Source organism: Leptodactylus fuscus, chromosome 5 (assembly GCF_031893055.1).
Source record: "Leptodactylus fuscus isolate aLepFus1 chromosome 5, aLepFus1.hap2, whole genome shotgun sequence".
Lineage (NCBI taxonomy): Eukaryota > Metazoa > Chordata > Amphibia > Anura > Leptodactylidae > Leptodactylus > Leptodactylus fuscus.
The window spans coordinates 154,170,437-154,195,934 of record NC_134269.1 but is presented as its reverse complement, the minus strand read 5'-3'; the positions used below and the strand labels follow the sequence as shown (position 1 = coordinate 154,195,934).

The following is a 25,498-nucleotide window of genomic DNA, read 5'->3' as shown; positions in this document are numbered from 1 at the left end:
GTTGGTGGACTTGGTGACTGTTTATTTTTAACAACTATCAATCCATAATTTTAAGTTATGAAACTTTACATCAGGAGTGTAACTATGTGGCATGCACAAGTAGCAGTCACAGCTGGGCCTTGGAGGTGGACTTTCAAACCAATTTCATACTGTAATGTGTGATTTATACATTATAGGGAAAGGGGCCTCTTATATATATATATATTTCATACTACTTTTGATAAATTCTGTCACATTAATGTAAACTGATTCTTCACTGAAACAAGGATGAATAGCACACTCCGAGGCAAAAATGAATGGGAACCAAGGCAATGTTACACAATTTTTCCCATTATTTTTTGTGGAAAAGCTACCCTTGATGAAAGTTGTGCAACTTCACTTAATTTAGTTGAGACATACAACAGTAACTGTACCACATTTGAAATATCTCACATAACTCAGAACACCGCTGGACCTGAACTTCTGGAGTGGCGTGCAAGTGTTCCTTCTTAGAGAGTAGCCACATTACTGTGTAAGACTGTAGCTATTTCAGGTAATACAACAGAGCATGTTCAACATACAGTCCTATGAAAAAGTTTGGGCACCCCTATTAATCTTAATCATTTTTTGTTCTAACTATTTTGGTGTTTGCAACAGCCATTTCAGTTTGATATATCTAATAACTGATGGACACAGTAATATTTCAGGATTGAAATGAGGTTTATTGTACTAACAGAAAATGTGCACTATGCATTAAACCAAAATTTGACCGGTGCGAAAGTATGGGCACCCTTATCATTTTATTGATTTGAATTCCCCTAACTACTTTTTACTGACTTACTGAAGCACAAAATTGGTTTTGTAACCTCAGTGAGCTTTGACCTTCATAACCAGATGTATCCAATCATAAGAAAAGGTATTTAAGGTGGCCAATTGCAAGTTGTTCTCCTATTTGAATCTCCTCTGAAGAGTGGCATCATGGGCTACTCAAAACAACTCTCAAATGATCTGAAAACAAAGATTGTTCAAAATAGTTGTTCAGGGGAAGCATACAAAAAGTTGTCTCAGAGATTTAACCTGTCAGTTTCCACTGTGAGGAACATAGTAAGGAAATGGAAGACCACAGGGACAGTTCTTGTTAAGCCCAGAAGTGGCAGGCCAAGAAAAATATCAGAAAGGCAGAGAAGAAGAATGGTGAGAACAGTCAAGGACAATCCACAGACCACCTCCAAAGAGCTGCAGCATCATCTTGCTGCAGATGGTGTCACTGTGCATCGGTCAACTATACAGCGCACTTTGCACAAATAGAAGCTGTATGGGAGAGTGATGAGAAAGAAGCCGTTTCTGCACGTACGCCACAAATAGAGTTGCCTGAGGTATGAAAAAGCACATTTGGACAAGGCAGCTTCATTTTGGAAACAAAAATTGAGTTGTTTGGTTATAAAAAAAAGGCGTTATGCATGGCGTCCAAAAAGAAACAGCATTCCAAGAAAAACACATGCTACCCACTGTAAAATTTGGTGGAGGTTCCATCATGCTTTGGGGCTGTGTGGCCAATGCTGGCACCGGGAATCTTGTTAAAGTTGAGGGTCGCATGGATTCCACTCAGTATCAGCAGATTCTTGAGAATAATGTTCAAGAATCAGTGACGAAGTTGAAGTTACGCCGGGGATGGATATTTCAGCAAGACAATGATCCAAAACACCGCTCCAAATCGACTCAGGCATTCATGCAGAGGAACAATTACAATGTTCTGGAATGGCCATCCCAGTCCCCAGACCTGAATATCATTGAACATCTGTGGGATGATTTGAAGCGGGCTGTCCATGCTCGGCGACCATCTAACTTAACTGAACTTGAATTGTTTGTCCAAAATACCTTTATCCAGGATCCAGGAACTGATTAAAATCTACAGGAAGCGACTAGAGGCTGTTATCTTTGCAAAAGGAGGATCTACTAAATATTAATGTCACTTTTCTGTTGAGGTGCCCATACTTTCGCACCGGTCAAATTTTGGTTTAATGCATATTGCACATTTTCTGTTAGTACAATAAACCTCATTTCAATCCTGAAATATTACTGTGTCCATCAGTTATTAGATATATCAAACTGAAATGGCTGTTGCAAATACCAAAATATTTAGAACTAAAAATGATTAAGATTAATAGGGGTGCCCAAACTTTTTCATAGGACTGTATAATGTTCATCCATCACAAAGATTCCATCACCACCTAAAAAAGTCTAGTAGAGAAATAACCAGATGCGTATAAGTACAGCCTGGCATGTCAAGCATGGCAAGTAATAGTAGCGATATACAACAAACAGCCTCGCTTTAACTGTTTGACTACCGAACTGACCAACAAAGCTGTAGTCAGACTTAAGGAATTGCCACCATTAGCAAAAATGTGAAAACTGGCTGATAGCAGAGGAGAGTAGAACAAGCTATCTAAATCCTACACGGGACTGAGATTCTAAAGTTGATAAGATGACTTCAGAGCCCACCGGAAGGCCAGATAATCGGGATCTGAGGCCTAGGTTATTGCCCCAGAAGCTTAGTGTATGAAAGAGATGCTTCTACAATTTTAAATCAAAACCAGAATCCACAGTAATATTCGTAATGCAGGTCATACCATGAGAGCAGAAGCAAAAGAGTAAGCTTAACTTGGCCGAGGTCAATCTGAGAATTCACAATCAATGCCAAAAAAAGACGACAAGGGAATATCCAGTAAACAAGCCAAGGTTAGTATAACAGCAAACCCACAGCTATAAACAGAGCTCTGGAGCCTAACTAGCACAAATAACTAATAGCAAGCACATGGAAAGTGGAGAACGGGTCTTAAACATCCCTCCACAACTGCTGATTGGTTCAGCATAACAAATAGTTCAGCCTCTCTATTGAGACCTGTTCCCTGCTTCTCTTCTATGAGCTGTATAAAATGAAGAGAAAATGAGGGTGGGGAAGGGTCCCTTCAAATGGTTATATCTTATGCATTATAAAAAGGAAAAACTTGCTTTTGGTGTCAGATGAAAGAGGAAATTCTCATCTTTCATATGATTCTAAGTATGTATTTACACAGATATAACTGGTTGAAAACAGTCAAGATTGGGATTTATGTGCAGTTGAGTCTCCTCTTTCATTTGGCACCAAAAGTAAGTTTTTATAAGGCCTGAGCTATAGCAGTTTGAAGTGACCTCCCCCACTCAATTTTCTTCATCTTACACAGCCCTTACACCGTACATACCTAAGCAATTCCCAAATTGCAATCTATTTTTCCAATTTGCCAACCAAGGCACAAATTCCCCTTTAAGGCTGAGGCCCATGTAGCAGAAGGTAGAGGTATAAGTACCTCCTATATATTTCTCATTCCTTTTGCTGCTACTCTTGGCTGCAACAAATCTGCAACAAATAAAGCCGCATTTCTGCAAAGTGGGGCCTTAGCCTAAAGAGGTTTTCCAGCCTCAAATTAATCCACAGGATAGGTAAGAGCAGCAGCACTTGTCAACTGCATTGTGATGCATCTGTGGAATTGGAGCACTGCTCCTATTACTTTAATAGGACTCGTGTTACACGCACTTCCCCATACACTAGCAGATTCCAGCTGGGTGTCAGTCCCCAACAGAACACATACTGGCGACCTATCCTGTGAATATGTCATCTGTATGAAAAACTTGGAAAACCCCTTTAGCACCAAGCCCCCATAATAAAAATAATGCGTGTGGCCTTCTCCATGCTTGTAAGCCCTGGAAGAAGAGTGAGTGTCGTAACTAACTCTGATGGCTTGAGCCATATATCTTCCATGAAATAACAGTTTGGTATGGTAAGTGCAGCAAGTGGCTTTCTTTTTATGTACATATGCTGTTGTTATGCAGAGCACTACCATAGCCAGGATTTTAGGTGTGTCCATAATAATGGGACTCTGTAATTAACCCCTAGAGGCGCCACTTTTCTTGCAGTGCCACTCTACTAATCCTACAGGATTTATGACATTCATGCAAATCACATGAATCATAATTATGAGCTTGGAATAAAATGTATAGAGAGAATAATAGGGGTTACAGTTTTCTTGCACTAAGCATTTCACAGGCAGAGTTTTTGACAACAGTCACAGCCCTTAGAAGTGAAAACCAATCCCAATATCCTTATCAGCTCAGCTAGAATGTCCAACCTTTAAATGACAAGAAGAAAACTGGGCTGTCATAAATATTCTGCATATCTGATGTATAACCTTTACAGGTAACCATCCACTTGTCAAGAGACTGAGCAGTCTGTGCTATATTGAGAGTACTGTATATTTATCTTAGGCTGCAGAAGTCCTGCATTGTAATGTAGTAACCATAGAGATTAATTACTATGTCGGCATTTAATCAGCACTATACAGTATACTTCATGTAAATACAATACTTAGGAATACAAGTAAATGGAGATTACAATGAAATCAAAAAGTTTCCATAGCAATTATTCAGTAGGGCGTCCCTAATGAATTTATACACTCTCTTTGCATCCAAATATGGTGAGCTTTTAGCTAGCAACACATACAGCAAGACATATGAGATAGCAGTACAAGACATATGTGATGGTGCTGGATGAAATTGCTCATGTAGTGACTTGAATTGTCACCTGCGGTACATTTATGCAATCCCAACCATCAGCAGCAGAATATAGCGATAGATACTGTACCTTTACTAGAGTTCATTCTAAAAACCAATGCATCATTTTAGAGAAATCATACTTTTTAATAGTGAGCACCTGACAGCATTGTTTCCATTTTTTAGGACTAAATAGTGTATGCAAACATAAATTCTGTTTGAGTTGCGGACAGCCCCCTTCGCCATTCCCTTTCACTTACTTATCGGATTCTGATTGAACCCCTAGAGGACTTTGTGCCGCCATTCATGCTCAAATGGGAATTTGACTGGTCCCTTTCCCAGGACCAGAGGAAACGTATCTTCTGTCTCTCACATGCAACCTCTATCAGCTCCTGCTACCAGGAAGCTAGTTACAAAATTCTGTCCTGTTGGTATAGGGTTCCCATGAGATTACATACAATGTTTCCTCAGGTTTCCCCGCTGTGCTGGCGCTGTGGTCAGGAGGACATGCTCCATGTTTTCTGGTCTTGCCCTGCCCTGTCGTCTTTCTGGGATGGGGTTAAGCGGATCACCCTTCAGCTCACTGAGACCTTTCACCATTTAGGCCTGGCCTTGTTTCTTCTCAATCACTACGAGTCTTCTGTGAAAGTGTTTAAGTGCTCTCTGCTCAGGTTTTTGGTCCTCGCTGCCCGGGCATGTATTCCACTCTTTTGGAGGCGAGTTGAGCCTCCCTCTCTCCCTCTGGATTTCAAAGGTCAACGAGATTATGCATATGGATAATCTTACTTCTTTCCTGCATGGCAAGACTGAGGCGTACACTAGAACCTGGTTCTACTGATTCGAGTTTCAGTCTGGAGAGTACCGGACGCTTCTGGGTTCTGATCCTTCCTCTTCGATCTGGCTGACACTCATTCTTCACAGGTACTTGTTTCTTTCATCCTTTAAATTTGTGGTTCCCTCCTCTGGTTGTGGGCCGAACGGTTCGGCAGAGGTGGATAATTTAGCTTGTCTTCCCCTAGCTCACACACCCTCCCCTCCTTTCCCCCTCCCCTCTTTTTTCTTTTCCTTCCTTCTCGTTCGTTTTACTTTTCCACTACTTTATTACTAGCCCTTCCGGGGTTCCCCTGGTGGCCTAGTGTTGTTTCCTGTTTATTGTTTATATGGATGTTTGTTTTCCTGTGTCTACCAATGCTTTCGGGGCGTTTATGAGCCCTGTTGTTTGTTATTGTCTGTTTTTTTCTGGAATAATATTCCATAAAAACTTTGAATTCAAAAAAAGATAAATTTTGTAATATATCTTATTAAAGAAAAAAATGCCTTTTTCTCCACTTACTAGACTCCTCTTATTACAGAAAAGAATACCTTTTTCTTCACTTAATAGAGTCCTCTCCTGCTTCCTGTGCTGAGCACTCACTCACTGCTCTGATAAGTACTTAGTCAAAATAGGTTAGTAGATTAAGAAACAAGTTACATCTGCATGAAGGTTTCTTCTTCAATGGAAGTCTATGGAGAGGGGAAGCAGGAGAAGGAGCTGCTGATGTATAGACAGAGGGGCAGAGATACAAATGTTGCTTGCTAGTAACAGTTTTACAGTCTCAGCCCCTTGCTCTATTCAGAGCTATCCTTCTTAGTACTTCTATATAGGCCTTCTTCATGCTTCTGCTGCCGCTTCTGTTTGTGTATGAGAGAGTCAGGAGAGCAGGATCTCCTCTGTGTACTGTAAATGCACAAGAATCATAGAAGTTAGGCTACACCCAGTAGCCCATAGAAGATTGTCAACCAAAGATTAAGTCTGCAGAGGAGAAAACTAGTGATGAACGCATGCAATGGTAAGAATAGTGTTACTCTTTATGTGCAAACAAGAAAACTTAATCTGAAAAGTTACCTGGAATACCATTTACACTTTTAGAGCTGAGCATGAGGAGAAGTGATTGCAGTGCAGTTCCTTATTTCTGGGAGAAGCCTGAGGGGAGCCGCACAGCAAATACTTCTCCCTGAGCCAGACACTCTAACCACTTAATAATGCAGCCTATTTTGGACTTCAGGACGAGGCATACCTATCTGCTTTATTCCCATCTTCTAATAGCTATAATTTATTTTTATAGCCAAGTGACTGCATTATATAGCCATTTTGGAGTACATATAATACACTGAAATATGTTCAATTTTTTTAGAGGGGCATAGGCATACAAAAAAGTATGGCAATTCTTCAATATCTGGTATTTTTTTCATTCCTGTACAGTGTAAAGTAAAAATCATTGCAAATATTTTGTTTTTGCATATAGTAAGCCATAACTTTTTAATTGTTCAATTGACTGACGTATGTAAGGGTGCACATGATCACAGTGAGGAATATATCCATCACTGAGCACTAACTGTCCCTCCCTGATAATAGATATAGCTATCGTGGAGCATTAAGGGGTTAAAACACTGCAATTTTTCAGAATAAATCATCATTTAGTGTAATCAGGGCCCCTGTTGCTAGATCCGGCTGGTCGTGCTTAGGACAGAATGAACATTCCGATAAGTTCCTTTTAATCACAATTTTGTGTGTCTACCTACTGACTCATACTAATATATTATTTGATTTTTTTTTTTTGTATTTAAAGGGAGTCTGTCACCAGAACAGTACCTTTGGAATTATAAGTGAATAAAATACATGTGAATAAAACACTTTGTTCTGGTTTTCGAATGGTGCCAGAGCTGTTTGCTGCAACATGCTCTCTGTTTACCAATGAGCCATGTTTTCCCGTGCCCAGTCACTCCATCTCTGCTATGACTGACGTGTACAATGCCTAGTTGTCAATAATATCATGGAGGTCGCTCGTTGGTGTACTGAGCAAAATGGTGACAGCCTTGTTACACCAAACAGCTTGTTAGAAGATCGGGTAAAATGAATTTGGGGTTCTCTTTGTATTCGGGTTGGGTATAATTTCCTCTGACCCCTATACTTTTTCCTTATATGAGGTATATAAAGTAAGGCTGAATTCACACCTGTGCCATACATTACATTTTTCTGTTCCATCACTAAAGATGGATCCAATGACAGACACCAATGGAGCCCAAAAGATCCCTTTTACCATAATGTGATCTGTCAGGTATTCCTTATAGGGCCTGTCATTTTACTGGGTGATAAAGACTTCCATGTAGGACTTTTCGTCCAAAGATTTTGACAGAATTGCATCAGAGCCTCCGGAGACTAATGCGAATCTAGATGTTCATTTTCTTAAATATAACTGGTTTACAATTGTTGGAAGGTAGGATTGACAGAAGAAAAAGTCTGTGTCCAATAGTCCCATAATATGGTAATGTATTTCTCTCCAAAAGCAAACATCTAGGTGAGAATACCACTGTAATACACAGTAACATGTTGATTGACGCATGCCATAGAGTATACAAAATTCATGAGGATAAAAAAAACCTCTGTATGCCTTCTGTAAGCCGATGGCTGGTCAGGTAATGGAGGGGGTGTACACCTCACCCAGCCTACTCAGGTGAGTGAGATGAGAAAACTCCAGGAATGTTTGTTCTCAGCAGACAGCTTTTGTCTGCTGAGCATTTTGGTAAATGCTCAGTACTGGGCTGGATTTTTAGGAATGACAGGTAGGATTGGTGGTGGGACCTGTAATTCCACCCCCCTCCAGTCCACACTTTGGGGATGTTCCGGCAGCGACTCAGCTATTGAGAGTCTCCTCGTCAAGGAGGCTTAAGAAGCCAGCTCCAGCAGCAACATTTTGGCAGAGCTTGGCTGGAGAGCTGACAGAGAGGTCATATTTTTGGAGCTGTGTCCTGAATGATTCTACTGGCTTTTTTTTGGATTTCTGTTATTCTAGGCGAGGTAACCTATTCTATGTTTAGTTAGAGCCTAGCCGGGCAGGTATTTATTTTTGTATTGTTTCCTTTTGTTGCTGCACTATATTTTTGAGTGAAAATAACCTCTACCTTTGTTTTGGACTAAAAGAAACTGGACTTGTGTGTCTATGCCGCCCCACCTAGCAACCCCAGACCCTGACACTTCAGAAAAAATTGGAGACACACCCAGAAATAATATGGAACCCTAGCATGCCAAATCAACCAAAATGGGTCAGTAATATGCGGGGATGGTCCACAGACCGTTCCTTATTCATTCCTATTTTTGTGCTCATTTCATGGTACACTACCACTATGTCATCAAAACTAAATATCAGGAGGTGATTTTTTATAAACTACATTTCTTAGTCTATGGGCAAAGAAATGCAATCTATTAGTTTGTTTCCTATCAAGAACATCTAGCTTTAAGCAAACAATGTCAAAAATGATCATTTCAAGTGAGAACATTGAGTAAAACCTGAAGCCTGGAAAAAGAATGAAAAACATTCTACGTGACTTAAAAAAATCAATTTTAGTGTACAGAATTCCAGCTGAAAAGAATTCAAGAGTCTGAAATTAAATTGTGCTGTCGCCGTCATAAGGTTCAGACGTACAAAACAGATTGAACTACCGTAGAAGTTTCTAATGAAAGCTCTAATGCACGTTTTTATCTAATGGAAATTTAATGAAGATTTTAGTAAAAGTTTATTGCCGGAAGATTCTGGCAGCTCATTAATTTTAATCAAACGTTAAGGAAACATAAACTAGATCATACAGAGAAAAGGTTTGTTTAAAGGAAAGCAAATTTGCCAGTGATAGATAGACAGACACACAGACAGATATGAGATTGTTACAGTGAAGGGCTGTAATGGAACTGGTTGAAAATGGGTCTAAGATCGGTAGAGGTAAACAAAAATGGGATACCCCTACAATGATACTAAAGACCATGAACTACTAGCTTTAATGCATCTATATATAACAAGAAATTAAAAACAATCACCTGGTTAGAAAAGCCCAAAATTACTTCCTATGGTAGACAAAGCTTCCCTTTGTTTGCCCAAATCCGTTCAGCCATTCCAAAGATATAAGCCTTTTTACAGTTGATGCAGATTAAGGCCTAATAGTCAAGCCAGTGGTAACACTGTGATTTCTCTGGAGACGGGGTATCTATGTGTTCATGGCATGCAGTGTTACCACTCACTTGGCTAAATGTATCCTTATTGCTATCCCATGATTATATCACTTAAAGCAGTTATTAAGAATTAGAAAACATGGCTACCTTCTTCTCAGGAAATGACATCATGCCCATGTTTTGGTCACGATGGGCCTTCACCAAACATCACGTTGCCAAAGAAATTAGATTATAGCAAGCAAAAACAACACAATGAAGAAAGGAGGCGTTCCCACCATTTCTGACTTCCATTAGTTCATTTCTTCAGCAATCCAATGCCTGATGGAAGTCCATTGTGACTGAAACGTCACTTGTTATCTTTTGATCTGTAATACATTTCGGTAATTGCTTTCACCAAAATTAAGTGCCAGAATTTTCTATTTTGTAAGTGGTTTTTACTTAAACCACCTCGATAGATCTCTGTGTCTGCTCAGACATGTAGGGTTCAGGCTCTACCAAAAGCCTTTCTAAATATAAAAAAAACCCAAAACCGATAAATTCGTCTTTATCAATCTTTAAAAATGCAAAAATTATCAATTCTCCTTCACTAAGAATAAGTGACCATTGAAAAACCTCCTTCGTCACCCAAAAGTGGCTTTGAATGTCTCTAGATTCATTACAATGGGAGCAGTCCTATAAGGGATGGGGGACGGCAAGTCTGAGTGCCCAGAGATGTTAAGGATTTTCTTAATATTAATCCATGCTCTAAACAAAGAAAAAGTTTGTACTCCCTCTGGCAAGTAAATGGCAAGAAGAAAAACTTATCTATCTGTACCTGGTCTTTAATGCATTTTAATTTAGCTGCGAAATATTATAACTTTCAATTTGGGACTATAAAAATGTCATTTAATAGTTTAGCGAATATTTTAGATAGTACAACTCAAGTCTGGGGGGCTTGTCCTTTAGTGAAAATCTGAAAAAATTGAATTTGTGCTAAAAAGGCTCCATCTAATCACATAGGTGTGTTGGGAACAATGTAAACAACAAAAAAAAATTTGGTTTCGGTGCTCCCCTAATACTGCCCCCTTAGTGTCCCCACATACAATATATTACCCCCTTAGTGAAAATAATTCAATAGATAATAGCCAATTACAGGAATACCTGTTAGGAACAGTAATGTATTCCAATGGCAATAGCTTTAACTTTGCTGTAAAAACTTTTTTTTTTTTTTAAAGCAATTAACCAAATAAGGAAAGCAAATTCCGGGATCTGCAACTGTCAGGCGCAAGGACTGCAAGAATGGAATTAATTTGTGGTTGTTTAATTGGATTCAACTAATTTCACTATAATCTTCTGTAACACAACCATAAGCATTTGGCAAAATAACAGATGGAAGACAAGTTGTACAGATTCAGAAGAAGGAATGTTTGCAAATGTGAATCTGTTCTTCATAGTAGCTCAATGCACAGATTAGCAGGACGCAGCACAATCTACAGAACATACACTGGTAACTGGACTGAAAAACACAAGGTCCAATATGAAAACTCTATCATAAACTGCTATATGGTCAAGGGAAAGAGCTAAGCAAAACGCTCATAGTGCTTTTTTTTTTTAGTCACCAATGTTTTATAAAATATAAGAGGTCTTATTTGAGTTATTATATACATTCTGTCCTTTAACCAATTTTTCATTTACATACATACATTTTCTCTGAAAAAAATAAATAAATAATAAAAAAAAAAAATCAGTTTTCGTAAATAAGAAATCCAAAACGTTCACGGCGACGGTAATACTTACACACAGAATTAAAACTATTTTCCAAATGAAACGCGAGTATCAACAGAAAAAAACAACAACCGTAAACAATGTATATGATGTTATAGGGGCGGTCAGCGACAATAGTGAACATACCTTTTTGCATTCAAGTTAAATCTTGCTGCCGTAAATTCATATAAAAATGAGCTATTCAGTCCATGTGGCTGTGCCTGCCAAAGCACTCAATCTTGCCAGACATTGGGATTTGCCAATCTTAAAGTAGTCATCCAGCTTCCAAAAATGATCTGCAAATATATTCACAGCAGTGCTTAACACTCACTGTTCCCTTGCGCATCCTTTGCTTGCCTTTCTTTTACTTGCTGCTCTATGCATCACTGTTATTTCCATGCAGTGAATCTGTGGACAAACTACATTTCCCAAGATTCATCTGCCTGCTTTCACCCTCTGTGTACGCCTCTCTTCTCCACTATTCCCTGCAATGTGAGGTTTCATTTATGAGCTTGCAAATGAAACATCACAGCAACAAGTGACCTTGGATGTCGTAATGATTTGTTACCTATGCTTTCATTCCAGGGGAGAGTGGAGAAGGGAGAGGTACAGCGAGAGTGAGAGCAGGCAGATGAATCATGGGAAATGTAGTTTTTCCACAGATTTACTGCATGGAAATAACAGTGATGCATGGAGCCAAGCAAACTGCACAAGGGGACAGTCAGTATTTAGTGCTGCTGTCAATGTATTTGAAGATCATTTTAGAAGCTGGATAACACCTATATTGTTAGGGGGTGGTACAAATTGGCAACCACAGACTCCAGCAACACCTTGAATAAACCAAACAACTCCTTTACAAATGGATAAAAAGTTGATTTTCTCAGCAATCCTTACAGCAGTATAGAAGTGGTATAGAAGGGATTTTGGTGGTTATCTAATTTGTTAGTAAGAAACATTTGCAAAATAGTTTCGCTGATAATCCCTTAATACAATTCAGACAGTTTAACACTGCAGATTTAATGGTCGCTGGATTCTTGGTAGTAGATGGTTTCTTCCATCCAGCTTCCTTAGCTAGGTCTACAAAGCCCACTGACACCAATCTGATAGGCGCTGTCACCCTGACCATTTTGGTGCTTTATTCATCCAAATCCATGCAGTCTTTCCAAAGATATAAGCGCATGAATAATGAATATTAGGATAGACTAGCCAAGTGGGCAGATCCCCCAGGTTCTCTGTGTGTTGTATATATGCAGTGTCAGTGCTGCCAGTAGGTATTTTGTGGCCCCATACAGGCCTCTGGCACACATTATGGTTTCCGGTCCAACATATATCACATTCACAACTATATATAAACTAGCTGGTACCCGCGACTTCGTCTGCGGTGATTGTAGAAGTGGGTATATACAGGCGCGGGTAAGGTTTTCGTACTGTGTATAAGGTATGGGATATGAAATGTAACTGTGTATCTTGTTGTTGCTGTAATTCTGAGAGCACATGAGACTTTTGTGTTGAATGTAATTTGTATTTCAGCCGCTATACGGTGCTGGTATAAACTGTACACAGTGACTTTGGGACAGAGGTATTTCAGGTTAATATACTTCGATATACAACATTGTATGATTTGTTATTTTCCGCCAGTACATGTAAGTTTTGCGCACAGGATACTCTTGAGTAAGCAACATAAAGTCTGGCCCTGTGCATGACAGTTTAGTAACTCCATGCGCCTCTTATTAATAGCAATTAACCCCATCATGTCCCTCACATTAACCCCAGTGTAAGAGTTACTGATAGAGATGAGCGAGTACTGTTGGGATCAGCCGATCCGAACAGCACGCTCGCATAGAAATGAATGGACATAGCCGGCACGCGGGGGGTTAAGCGCGCTGGCTACGTCCAAGCGGAAGTACCAGGTGCATCCATTCATTTCTATGGAGCGTGCTGTTCGGATCGGCTGATCCCAACAGTACTCGCTCATCTCTAGTTACTGATATGTGAGAGACTTGGAGGTAATAATTAAGTATCTTCATTATTGAGGTCTTTTATTAGTACCTCCATATGTCTCACATATTAGTAACCTTTATATGGGGCACACAGGGGTTAATATGAGGGACATGATGGGGGTTATTCCTATTAATGTGAGGCACACAGGAGTTAATATGAGGGACATGATGGGGGTTATTCCTATTAATGTGAGGTACATGGAGTTACTAACACTAAACTAATAACCCCAAATGCCTGACATTAATGAGAATAGGAAGTAAAGGAAGGGAGCTGTGTGTTTCTTACTTTCAGTTTGCTAGCAGCTTCGGCAGGAGCTATCACTATAGCAGGCAGGCAGAGACTTGAGCGACTAAGCTCCACCCCCTGGGTTTCCTGCACCCCTCGCAAAGGGGAGTGTCCTTATGCCTCAGCTCTAGCACAGACTTTATTTAACTCTTGCAGTTCCTGTGCTGCTGGCATGCCAGTGAAATATGGCAGGAGTGCCACTCTTAGCATGTGTGCCAGGGGTTGCCGACCTCTGCTGTAGAGGGCAATATGAATTTTGTGGCTTGCTATGGTCCAAAGTGTGTGAGATTGCAGAGATAGTGATGTGAGTTTGGGTTTTGTGGGGGTCCTGGGAAAAACGTATGTGCGCTATTGTGACAAAAAGTAGCCTATTGCGCAATCGAGTGTAGGGACTATGTTTGTGGAAAATTTCAGCCAAATCGGTGGAGCGGTTTTTGCGTGATTGACCACCAAAGATCCGAACATCCAAAGGGTCCTGGTAAAAACGTATGTGCGCTATTGTGACGAAAAGTAGCCTATTGCGCAATTGAGTGTAGGGACTATGTTTGTGGAAAATTTCAGCCAAATCGGGGTCCAAAGTGTGTGAGATTGCAGAGATAGTGATGTGAGTTTGGGGTTTGTGGGGGTCCTGGGAAAAACGTATGTGCGCTATTGTGACGAAAAGTAGCCTATTGCGCAATGGGGTGTATTAACTATGTTTGTGGAAAATTTCAGCCAAATCGGTCAAGCGGGTTTTGCGTGATTGACTAACAAACATCCGAACACACAAACCCACAAACATCCAAACTCACAAACTTTCACATTTATAATATTAATAGGATGTAATTTCTACAAAACAAAACACATAAGAAAATGGCAAAATAACTACTCCACCTCATTCAGATTTTTTTCGCAGCTTCCCATTGTACCAGGGTCATGGAGCTGGTAGGACAAACCACCGACTCAGACTATTTTTACACAGCCCGACTCCCATTCTTTCTCTGACTCCTTTATAAATGGCTGTCAGCCATGGTCAGTCACAAGGCGCGTGTATGCGGCCACAGAAATGAATGGGTCAGTGTGCTAGCACACAGTCATTTGCATAACCTTACTCCATGTTTTACAATAGGGTACCAATAAGCCCTCTTTTTCACATAAATGTTCCTTCCCAGATAGAAAATATAAGCCACTCACCTACCAAAATACGCCAACTCTGTGATTTTTATGTGTACATTTTAATATCAGGCAGGAAAATATACAAAAAGGATTACACAGCCATTTTGTCTTGGATTTATAAAGTCAATATACCAGTTTCATCAGGTCTAAGATATCTGCTTAATAACGTATACAGTTGATATTGTAGGCACACTGCAGCTAAAATACATACAAGCATCCGCCACATGGGATAAAGTCCTAAAGAAAAATATCCTAGCTAGAGAAACCAAAAACCTATTAGCACATATCACCATGATAAAAAAAAACACAACATACCTGTGGCAGTGCAGAGTTCAACTGGCGTTGCAGGGAATCTCTATCGTATATGACATCTTGAAGTCTTTGCTGGGCAAGTCCAAGGCTCTCCTGGGTTTCACGCAATGTGTCTAGTAGTCGATCACGTTCATCCAGCATGTTAACCATAAGTTGTTCAAAGTGAGAGTCAGAGTCTGAGCCACTGCTTTGGGACCCCCTTTGGCTCATAGGGGTGTCCTCATTTATCGTAGGCATTACTTCACACATCATTTCTAGGAAAGTAAAATTACAGGGTTTTTTATTACATTAAATAATGCAAAGTACAATATCTCAACAAATGAAATATGGAATATAATAAGTCATCAATGCTTAACAAAAAAATAAAAAAAATGATTAAAAAAACAATTTTTCCCGCAAACTGCATTTTCCAACATTATTATTAGAATGATCTACCAATATTTACCATCTTATAAATTCAAAAGGATTACAGATATACTGTAAATTTTATTTTTTCCATATTCTTCCATGGTTTTAATGATCTTAAGCAGTGAGGATTTGTCAAAATTTATTATAAAATTCATGTGAACAAACAAAGCCAAGGCAACTGAAAGACCCATAGATTTATGGTTTGGTGACTCTTACATTACTCTTGAAGTGTGCAATGAGTGTGCAAGGGGGAATGGAGTGAAATATTGGTGTAGATAAGGCAACTGTGCAACAGTGATAGGGCTGAGAACAGCGCAATAGTGGTAGGGCTGAGAACCGCGTAACAGTGTTACAGATGAGAACCGCGCAACAGTGGCACAGATGAGAACCGTGAAACAGTGGTACAGATGAGAACCACGCAACAGTGGTAGGGCTAAGAACTGGGCAATAGTGATACAGGTGAGAACCGAGAACTGAGAACAAAAGAAATACTTCACTATCATTGCCTTTAGAATCTGATAGTAATAATAGCCAATTTCTCCTCTTAAAGGGGTTGTAGGGAGTCCTACAGAGGTCCCAAAACTTGTCTACTTTCTGTCAGAAACAGCACCACCCTCATTTATGGGTATGCTTTTGTATCATAGCCCCAGTTATTTTAGTTTTGCTATGCTGCAATACTAGAAACAGCCCATGAAGATCAGTAGCGCTATGTTATAAGAAAGCAGCCATGTTTTTTGTTATTCTCACACAAACCATTTATCCATATTATGGATACATTTAATGAAAACATGCAAAGGAAGTTGTATGTGCTATATTGCAATGAACACAATAAATAAAGCTTCATAGAAGCGCATTACACTGCTGCTCTGAGGCAACAAAGTAATGCCACAAACAGGTCAACTAGTATTGCCAAGAACAAGAGTCTACTGCAAGAGCAGAGATTCATTTCCTCCATTTTCTCCTGTATATGGCCCACTGGGATAGAAAAATGTCACCTATAAACTGGAGTTAAAATTAATATGGATCTCAAGTGTTGTTACATGAAAGGGCCTGTATCTAAGAGCATACAGTGGCGGCAGCAACAGATAGAAAGGCAGTGCTCAGGGTGACAACTATATAGGAAGCTTTAGTATAACAGAAACCTCCCTTAATTATTACATGATATCAGATGCCCAAAATACAAAGAACAGATGTGTATACTATGTGATCGCACAAATGGGGGAGAGATACATCAACATCCACCTGGTGGGGGATGTTACTTTCATGGCTTATCCCACTAATAAGAGATAGATAGATAGATAGATAGATAGATAGATAGATAGATAGATAGATAGATAGATAGATAGATACGGTAATTGCTGGCAGCACATGCAGCTCAGACTTACATACAAATTGTATATTATCTATATTGACTCATACTTTTTATGTGATATATATAGGGCAGGATATTGTTCTTTTTTTCTACATACACCCATTACTGTCCTGTGCATTAATATCAAACACTGTACATAAAGAATCAGTCAGAGACAGGTATGCAGCATGACAGACCATGAGAAATGAGTCCTGAATACCCTATGTGTGTCACATAATACAAGAAGCATAGACATTATTTTCTATGACATGTTGGTTTCGAGGAGTGCAGTTACCTTAGAGCAAGAAACCTTACCAGCAGGCCATTTTTAACAAGGTACACAGCTTTATATATCATAGTCTGGTCTAAATCAGACGGCTTACAACAGGTTTCTTATGTATTACCAAAGTACAAGCAAATAAATAAGTAAATCTATCAAACCAACTTGGACAAACTTAATGTAAAGGGATCATAGTACTAATATCCCCCCAACAAGTTGTACATGATTAAAACCCATGGCTGCTTTCTTTCAGAAAGAGAGGAAAACTGTCCATGGTTTATGCCTGGCATTGCAGGTCAGCTCCATTAAAAAGAATCAGGTTGACATACCTTAGCAGATACAACCTGTGGAAAGCTCTGACACAGTTTTTTGGGGGAAAAGCAGCCACAATTTTAAAACTCTGTACAAAAATATAAAATGTTAACCACTTAAAGGGGTTGTCCCATGAAAAGCATCCTATCTATACTGCTAGTTTATGTGGATTTAAGGCTTTTCCTAAATACATTGCTTTATCAAAACTGCTTTGTTAATTTATTCACTTAATTGTTGACACTGTGTTTCTATGGCCACTGGGCTTATCTGCTCATTTCCCAAGTGAGTAGCTCCCTGCTCTCAGGGAGGGAGGGGGGGGGGGGGGGCTGACAAGCAACGGAGCTCCTCAGACAGGGGAGGGGGAGATGAGAGCTCCGGGATTACTATGCTGTCTATCTTCAGCTTTTCCACTTACCAGCCGGTTTAATTGAATTTGACTGATAAGGGCTAAGATAAGGAGTCCATTACCTCTGTATGTAATGCAAGCTGACTTAAAACCAGCTCTGCTACATCAGCTTCTACTTCAGCTTCATACTGTGGTAACATATTTACAACCAATCCCTCATTACTGACTGCAAACATAGCAGATAGCAGAGCAAGTGAAACCCCGCCCACTAATGTGCCGAGAAATCCAGGAAGTGAAGAGAGCACAGAGCCCTGCAGGCTGCAGAACAAGAGTTATGGGAATACCCCTTTAACATCCCTAGACCTGCAGAAATAAATATTAGCCATAACAGACCACTATATATAACCTCTTCATCACTCTAGACCAGGGGTAGGGAACGTACGGCTCTCCAGCTGTTACAAAACTACAACTCCCAGCATGCATACTTGCTCTGCTGTTCTTGGAACTCCCATGGAAGTGAATGGAGCATGCTGGGAGTTGTAGTTTCACAGCAGCTGGAGAGACAAAGGTTCCCTACCCCTGCTCTAGACCATCAATGGTACTATTCCCAGAGATATTACTTGAATACTTATCGCTGTATTGCTGTGTAAAGGTAAAAGTGTGCAATATATTTGGGGTATATTTATTAAATATGGTATAAATTTTGACTCTAGTACCACACCTATGTAGTAAGCTTGGTTATGTTACTGTATCTATGGTTCTTGTACTGTATCTATGCTGTAAGCTTTGTTACGTTACTGTGTCTTTATATAGGAAGAATATGCAAATCTGCCTTCCATGATGTAATTAGGAAGACAGTTGCTGCCTCAGTATTGCAAACCAATAGAGGGCGCTCACTGGAATGTGCAAGCCTGTCTTATGACAGGATTCCAGTGAAATAACCCAATAATGGCTGCTCCCTTTAGCCTCATGCCCGACCTTCCAAGAGGCCTTTGTTTTGCAATGACGCTGGGATTATTACCAGGTATAGTCTCTCAATCGAGGACAGCTGTTTCGATCTACTTGGATCTCTTCAGCTCGATGTAGAGAGGACTATAACCTGGTAGAGGTGAGAGGCTTAGACAGGGTTAAGGGGATATTGTCACTCCTTAGGGAGAGACCACCATATAGGTGTGTGGAGACTTGTTAAGCCTTTAGCACTCCACTTTGCAAGGAACTATGGTGTCTATGGTGCTGTGTCTTTATAGTAAGCATAGTTCTTGTAAGGGCTCGTTCACATCTGCGCCCGGCACTCCGTACTTCAGGTTTCCGTTTCCTGCATAAAACAGAGCAGGAGACGGAAACCTGCAGGAGTCTTTTTCACCCATTCATTTGAATGGGTGAGAAAGATGTCCGGCTGTGAGCGACGGTGAGCGTTTTATGCTCTCCGCCGCAAAACCGGGTTTTATAATCCGGACACAGAGTCGGACATGCACTACTCTGTGTCCGGATTTTAAAAAAACGGTTTCGCGGCGGAGAGCATAAAACACTCACCGCCGCTCACGGCCGGACCCAGTCTGTGGTTTCCATTTTCTGGCATGCAGAAGACGGAAGTCACAGAGCGGACAGCTGAACGCAGGTGTGAACCTAGCGTATGCTTGGTGATATACCTTATCTACATAGTAAGCATGGTTCTTGTACAAGATCTACATGGTAAGCTTGGTTCTATTAGTGTACCTATATAGTAAGCATAGTTCTTGTACTGTACCTATTTAGTAAGCTAGGTTCTGGTGCCATATCTATGTGAGTCACCATTATAAAATTGAAATAAGTGGGTTTTCATAGCACAATTGAGGTTTTTGTGCCTATTTTAATTATGTATGGGATTCAGGAGGTAAATTTAGTTAAAATATGTGTTCGGGAATCAGAGTCCACCATTGGTGGTGCCTCAGCATCACCGTGGATTGTCTGTTGAGGCCACAGTTAAAAAGTTTGAGAAATCCTTAGCCTACAGAACCATTTTAGAACTATAAATACATACTGACCCGCTTTGCTGTTGGAATGTCCATGTGTTTAGCAGGCAAAAATTTGTAAACAAGGAAGAAAGCAGCAAATTATAAATCTTTCTGTAGCATTATGGCCCTTGAATAATACTGTATAATGATCCAAGGTTTACTGTTTTCTCCTCCCATTTTCACTGAAGACATGCCATAAACAGGGATCAGTTCATCATCCCTGTTTCATCATCAGTTCAAAAGCATTAAGGGTTCATACTACAATTGCTAATGTTCGTTGCTATCTTCCGTTATAGGGTGACAGCAACGGACATTAAACTGTCACAGAGAAAGGTCACAAACTGATTCTGTGTCCCTTCCCATTGACACTAATGTAAACAACATGGCGAAAGCTAGCTTCCGTCATGTTTGTTTACTTTTGTAACGGAAGATAAAGTTTTGTTTAATGTCCATTGCTGTCATCCTATAAAGAAAGATAGGAACGGACATTAGCAACAGTAGTATGAACTTTCCGTTAAGTTGTCAGTTCTCTCTATTCTGTTTTTTGGCAGTTTAGAAACAGCCATGCAAGTGTATCTAGATGTTGCTAAAACTCCAATACAAAGTTAACACTAAACTATTGTAGGAAAATTTAACAAAACCCAGAGTACATTTTCCGCAAATTGTTTGTTATTAGATTTGTCTTGTTAGCATGGTTATCTGATAATATTACTAGATTGACTTCATGAATAAAACTTTTGCAGAATTTACCCACCAAATATTATATACTATAACCAGGAGCTGATGTGGCATAATAGAAATTAATATTTATGTAGTCGGGGGGAGGGGCGCAGGCTACACATGTCTGATGCTCACATAATATTGTATTTTGCATGCTTTATTCTTAAGCTCTTTCCCTCTGTGTACAGTAATGCAATTTGGATACCAATGATGAGAAAAATGTCTTTTAGCTAAATGTGACCTTTAAAGCCATGTCAAGAATCTGAATGTACAAAGAAGTGACATTTTAATTGAGCTCTGAGCTACCCATCTTACTCGTCACAGGGATTCCATTGTCACACATCTCAAAAGCACTTTCACTGCTTCTACCCAGTCGCAAAATCTGTGACTGGAGGAATGTGCAGCATTGTTACACATTAAAAATGTCCTCCATTCTGTATATTAATTAGCATTTTTCCTGTAAAAGCTTCATACAGAATGTAAGAATAACAAAGAAATGGTCTAAACAGGTTTCCCACCTAGTGCACATGGATGGAGCCCTGCCAAGACTTACTGCCCCATCAATGCACTCACCTCAGTCCTGTAAAATGGGACTTAAGACACTACAATAATTTTCTCATCTGTTTGAAAATGTGGCACCATACTAGCAGATGATCTTGTATGCACTGTAAATGGGAGCATATGGGTGGCACCTATGGGGGAAAGTCACGAGTCACAGGTGAGAATTTTGGAGTGATGAGCAAACCATCTAATGTGTATGGAGGTGTTCCAGCTTTCCCTGAAAAGCATATTTGGGGCTAAAGAAAGTTCTCAGGGCTATGAATCAAGGTCAGTTTTGGGTGGATTCAGAAAAAACCGCTATGGACTCAGATTTAAGATTGTTTTAAATGATATTATAAAATTATCAATACTGCATAAGTAATGCATAGCTGGTCGCATATTCAATTAATAGATTTTTAATGAATTTGAGGATATTTACTGTTGCTGACTGAACCTGGCTGTCAACCATTTATGAAGGAGTCAGAGTTGGAGCAGGAGTGAGAGTCAGGCTATAAAAAAAATAGTGGAGTTGCAGTCAGTGGCAGGTCTACAAAAGAAATGTATGTATTATTATTAGCTCCCATTTTATTCATTGGAATGGCTGCTCATTCCTATAGGTCCAGTGGGTGGTTCTACTTAGTTACAGCCATCCCTGAATGCATACACAGACAAGGAAGGCTATCCATCATTGAAAAAACTTGCAGAAGACGAAAAGTAGACGGCACAGCCAGTTCCAGAAGTGTGGTCGTATAGACAGCTTACTGGAGTAATCTTATAGATCGGAACTACTGAAGAAAGGTGGTACTAACACATCCCGGAACAATAGTATATAATGTGAAAAAGATAGAGAAAACTTTGGGTGGGCACTCACCAATCAGTAGACGGCATAGTCTTCTTTACGCTAGGTTCACACCTGCGTTCACGATCTCCGTTCTATGGTTTCCGTCTTCTGCATGGCAGAAGGCGGAAACCATAGACCGGGTCCGGCCGTGCGCGGCGGTGAGCGTTTTATGCTCTCCGCCGCGAAACCGGATTTTTTAATCCGGACACAGAGTACTGCATGTCCGACTCTGCGTCCGGATTATAAAACCCGGTTTCGCGGCGGAGAGCGCAAAACGCTCACCGCCGCTCACGGCCGGACAGCTTTCTCACCCATTCAAATGAATGGGTGAGAAAGTCTCCTGCAGGCTTCCGTCTCCTGCATCTGTTTTATGCAGGAAACGGAAACCTGCAATAAGGACAGATGAACGCAGATGTGAACGAGCCCTTAGATAAAAATAAAAAGTCTTTATTGAAGTATATAAAACAAGTCCTCAGGGAGGGAGAGATAGCATTAATGGCAGAAAAAGGCAACAGCCGTTTCGCGTTGTACCAAATGCTTTTTCAAGCCTAGTATGCAATACCTATTTATTGTAGTATGAAGTTATAGTGGAGAAGGATCGATGATGTCACTTACATACGTCACCAGTTCCTTACTATAAGAAAAATATATTTGTACTGTGTTAGCCAGTGGATGAAATAAACATTTTTTTTGAGGAGTCTTCAGTAGTTGATACCTTATACCAGCCTGATGAAGGGACGTTTTTAGTAGTTCCGAAAGTTCGCGATATGTCATCACTTTCAGTTAGCCATTAAAAAAGGTATCAACTACTGAAGACTCCTCAAAATTTATTTATTTTTTTATATTTCAGTTCCTTACTAGCAAGTAATCACAGGTCTCAGCAAACATGCAGCGCCGGACGTCTGGCAACAAGGCCCCGATGGGAGCCAATGGCAGGCAATAGAGTGCTGGGGGACAAGACAGCATGTTTTGCTTTGTTTTTTTTTTTTGTTTTTCTTATTTCACATATTCCCCAACTACTCCATGGGTTGCTCCAATTATTGGACAACCCCTATAGAGCATATTCCTTAGGAACTACATTCCTGATAATATGGTAGGACACAAATCCATATGGTTTATATGGTATGTAGCCTTTATTTGTAAATTATAGCAGGTCGTATGCTGTTGTTTAATGTGAGGAAAAAGCATCCAGCAGCCACATAAAGTAATACCGGGTGATCCAGTAATACATATTTTACTATATAAATACAGGGACACATTAGATAGTACTTGCTTCAAGAAAGGAGAAAGCCAATCTGTACAATGTGAATGGCTGATCAGTCCTCAAGACCCATAAATTCCATATACCGTGATATGCATCAAAGTGAAGTACAAAGGTGAAATATTGTACAGGCTTCCTGATGCAGGTCCCCATCCCTTGTGACTTCTTAGGTTTCAATTGCACACAGCTTTCTCACGTTATAATTTTTCCTTGCTGTAGAAGAAAGCTCATTGAGGGGCAACGCAGGGAAGGTGGTGGTGGTAATACTACCCATGCTGAGACCCGTTCATGTTGGAAAAAAACACCGGACAGGTTCCCTTTAACTAGGAATCCCAATCGCACTACATCCACTGCCTTTTACATCCTGATTCACAAGAGGTAGATTTGACATAAGGCACACTAGGCCTGTGTCTACAAATGACATCATTGCAGACTGCCAACTATCAAATGTTTAGCCAACAGTCTGGAAATCGCTGCTGAATTATCAACACTCCAGCAGAAATTATACATTTGGGATAAATCAATTTGTAATAACCTTTGGGCTACATAAAAAGCAAAGCAATTTCTTAAAGGGATTTACTGAGGATTTAAATAAACTATGGTTGTAACTAAAATGGTTAAAGAATACATTTTAATATATTTTTCTTACCCATTTTCCTTCTTCATGTGATCATAGTATCATAGCAATGGTACATTACATATCAAAGTAGCAAACTGCTGCATGCCTGTGGTGACATTTTGTTAATAGTGACATCACCATGGCAGTAAAGTGAGCTGTATTTTAGATGGGTGACATGTTTTGTTTTTTGTTTTTTTTTAAATAAACCAATGAAAACAAGAAGTGGCCGGAAATGCTGCAAACTGGTGGTGGAAATCTATAAAGAATTAGAGACCAAGGAGTACTTAAAGAGGAGCTTTCACCATCTGGGGCACATGCGGTTTAATACACTGCTAGAAAGCCGACAGTGGGCTGAATTCAACGCACTATCTGCTTTCCTGTTCTGTGCCCCCGATGCTGGTACCGTAGGTCTTCACTGTCAGAAGGATGTTTCTGACAGTCAGTCAGGAACACCCTTCCCCACAGTAGCATCTATAGTGCTGTACTGTGAGAGTGGTTGTTGCTTACTGCCCAGTGATGATGCTGAGCAGTGAAGACTGTCAGGAACACCCTTCTGTCAGTGAAGAGCTACTTTACCAGCACTGATAACTCTTCACTGGGGGCACAGAACGTGAAAGCCGATAGTGTGCTGAATTCAGTGCACTGTAGGCTTTCTTGCGGTGTATTAATTCGAATATGCCCCAGATGATGAAAGGTCCTTCTTAAGGGGGTTGCACAGGAAAATCTTTCACCTTTAAAGAGGACCTTTCATGGGTTTGGGCACAGGCAGTTCTATACACTGCTGGAAAGCCGACAGTGCACTGAATTCAGCGCACTGTCAGCTTTCCCGATCTGTGCCCCAGGTGAAGAGCTATCGGTGCCAGTACCATAGCTCTTCACAGTCAGAAGGGCGTTCCTGACAGTCTGTCAGGAACGTCCTTTTCCACATCAGCGCCTATAGTGCTGTACTGTGTGAGCGGGGAGGAACGCCCCCTCCTGATAGTACTTGTCTATGGACGAGCACTGTGAGCAGAGGGAGGGGGTGTTCCTCCCCGCTCACACAGTACAGCGCTATAGGTGTTGCTGTGGAGAAGGACGTTCTTGACAGTCTTTCTGACTATGATGAGCTATGGTCCCAGCACCGATAGCTCTTCACCCGGGGCACAGATCGTGGAACTGACAGTGCACTGAATTCAGCGCACTGTCTACTTTCCAGCAGTATATAGAACTGCCTCTACCCCAAACCATGAAAGATCCTCTTTAAAGGATTTTAAGACTGACTGTAATCCAGAATAAATTTACCCCTTTTATACAACTTTATAGGTTTCCTAAAACAAACCTAAGAAAATTCACCAATAAATAGTTAAAATTTCCAAATTCTGAATAGTATTTCACATTTTCTAGGCCCAATACTTGCACGGTGGTCATCGTATTGATTTTGGAAAGTGATAGCAAAACTATTCTCATTGTAAGTGCAGCATATACCTCTTGTACTATCCCCTCAGCTCATAGACACCTCCATTTTATTTTTAGCACCTTAATTAGGGGGGAGGGGGGTGTTTAGGGTTAGGGCTTCACAGCAATTTTGGCCACAACTCCCATCACAAGACCAAAGCTTAGTGGGTTGCCTTGCCTTCACTCAGGTTAGTGAAGGAAGTTGGCTTGTAACACCAAGAGGACTGCAACCTGAGCTATTCTCAAAAAAGTCAGCAATGTCGTGGATGCAGCACTCTTGGGATCACAATATGATTCCATTCACTAAAGCTACAGTCAGCCTAGGATTGTGGTATTTTTACACATGTAT

At 40.3% G+C, this 25,498-nt stretch overlaps 1 protein-coding gene across 5 annotated transcripts in view; it reads right to left on the bottom strand.

The window, feature by feature from the left end:
- Positions 1–25,498, bottom strand: part of PPFIA2 (PPFI scaffold protein A2) — a 243,722-nt gene that overhangs the window by 208,120 nt on the left and 10,104 nt on the right. For all 5 annotated transcript variants that reach the window (XM_075274514.1, XM_075274519.1, XM_075274515.1 and 2 more), the window contains exon 2: positions 15,047–15,297. In XM_075274514.1, coding sequence (XP_075130615.1) covers positions 15,047–15,295 — 249 coding nt within the window. In that variant the 5' untranslated portion in view covers positions 15,296–15,297. The remainder of the gene's footprint in view (positions 1–15,046; positions 15,298–25,498) is intronic.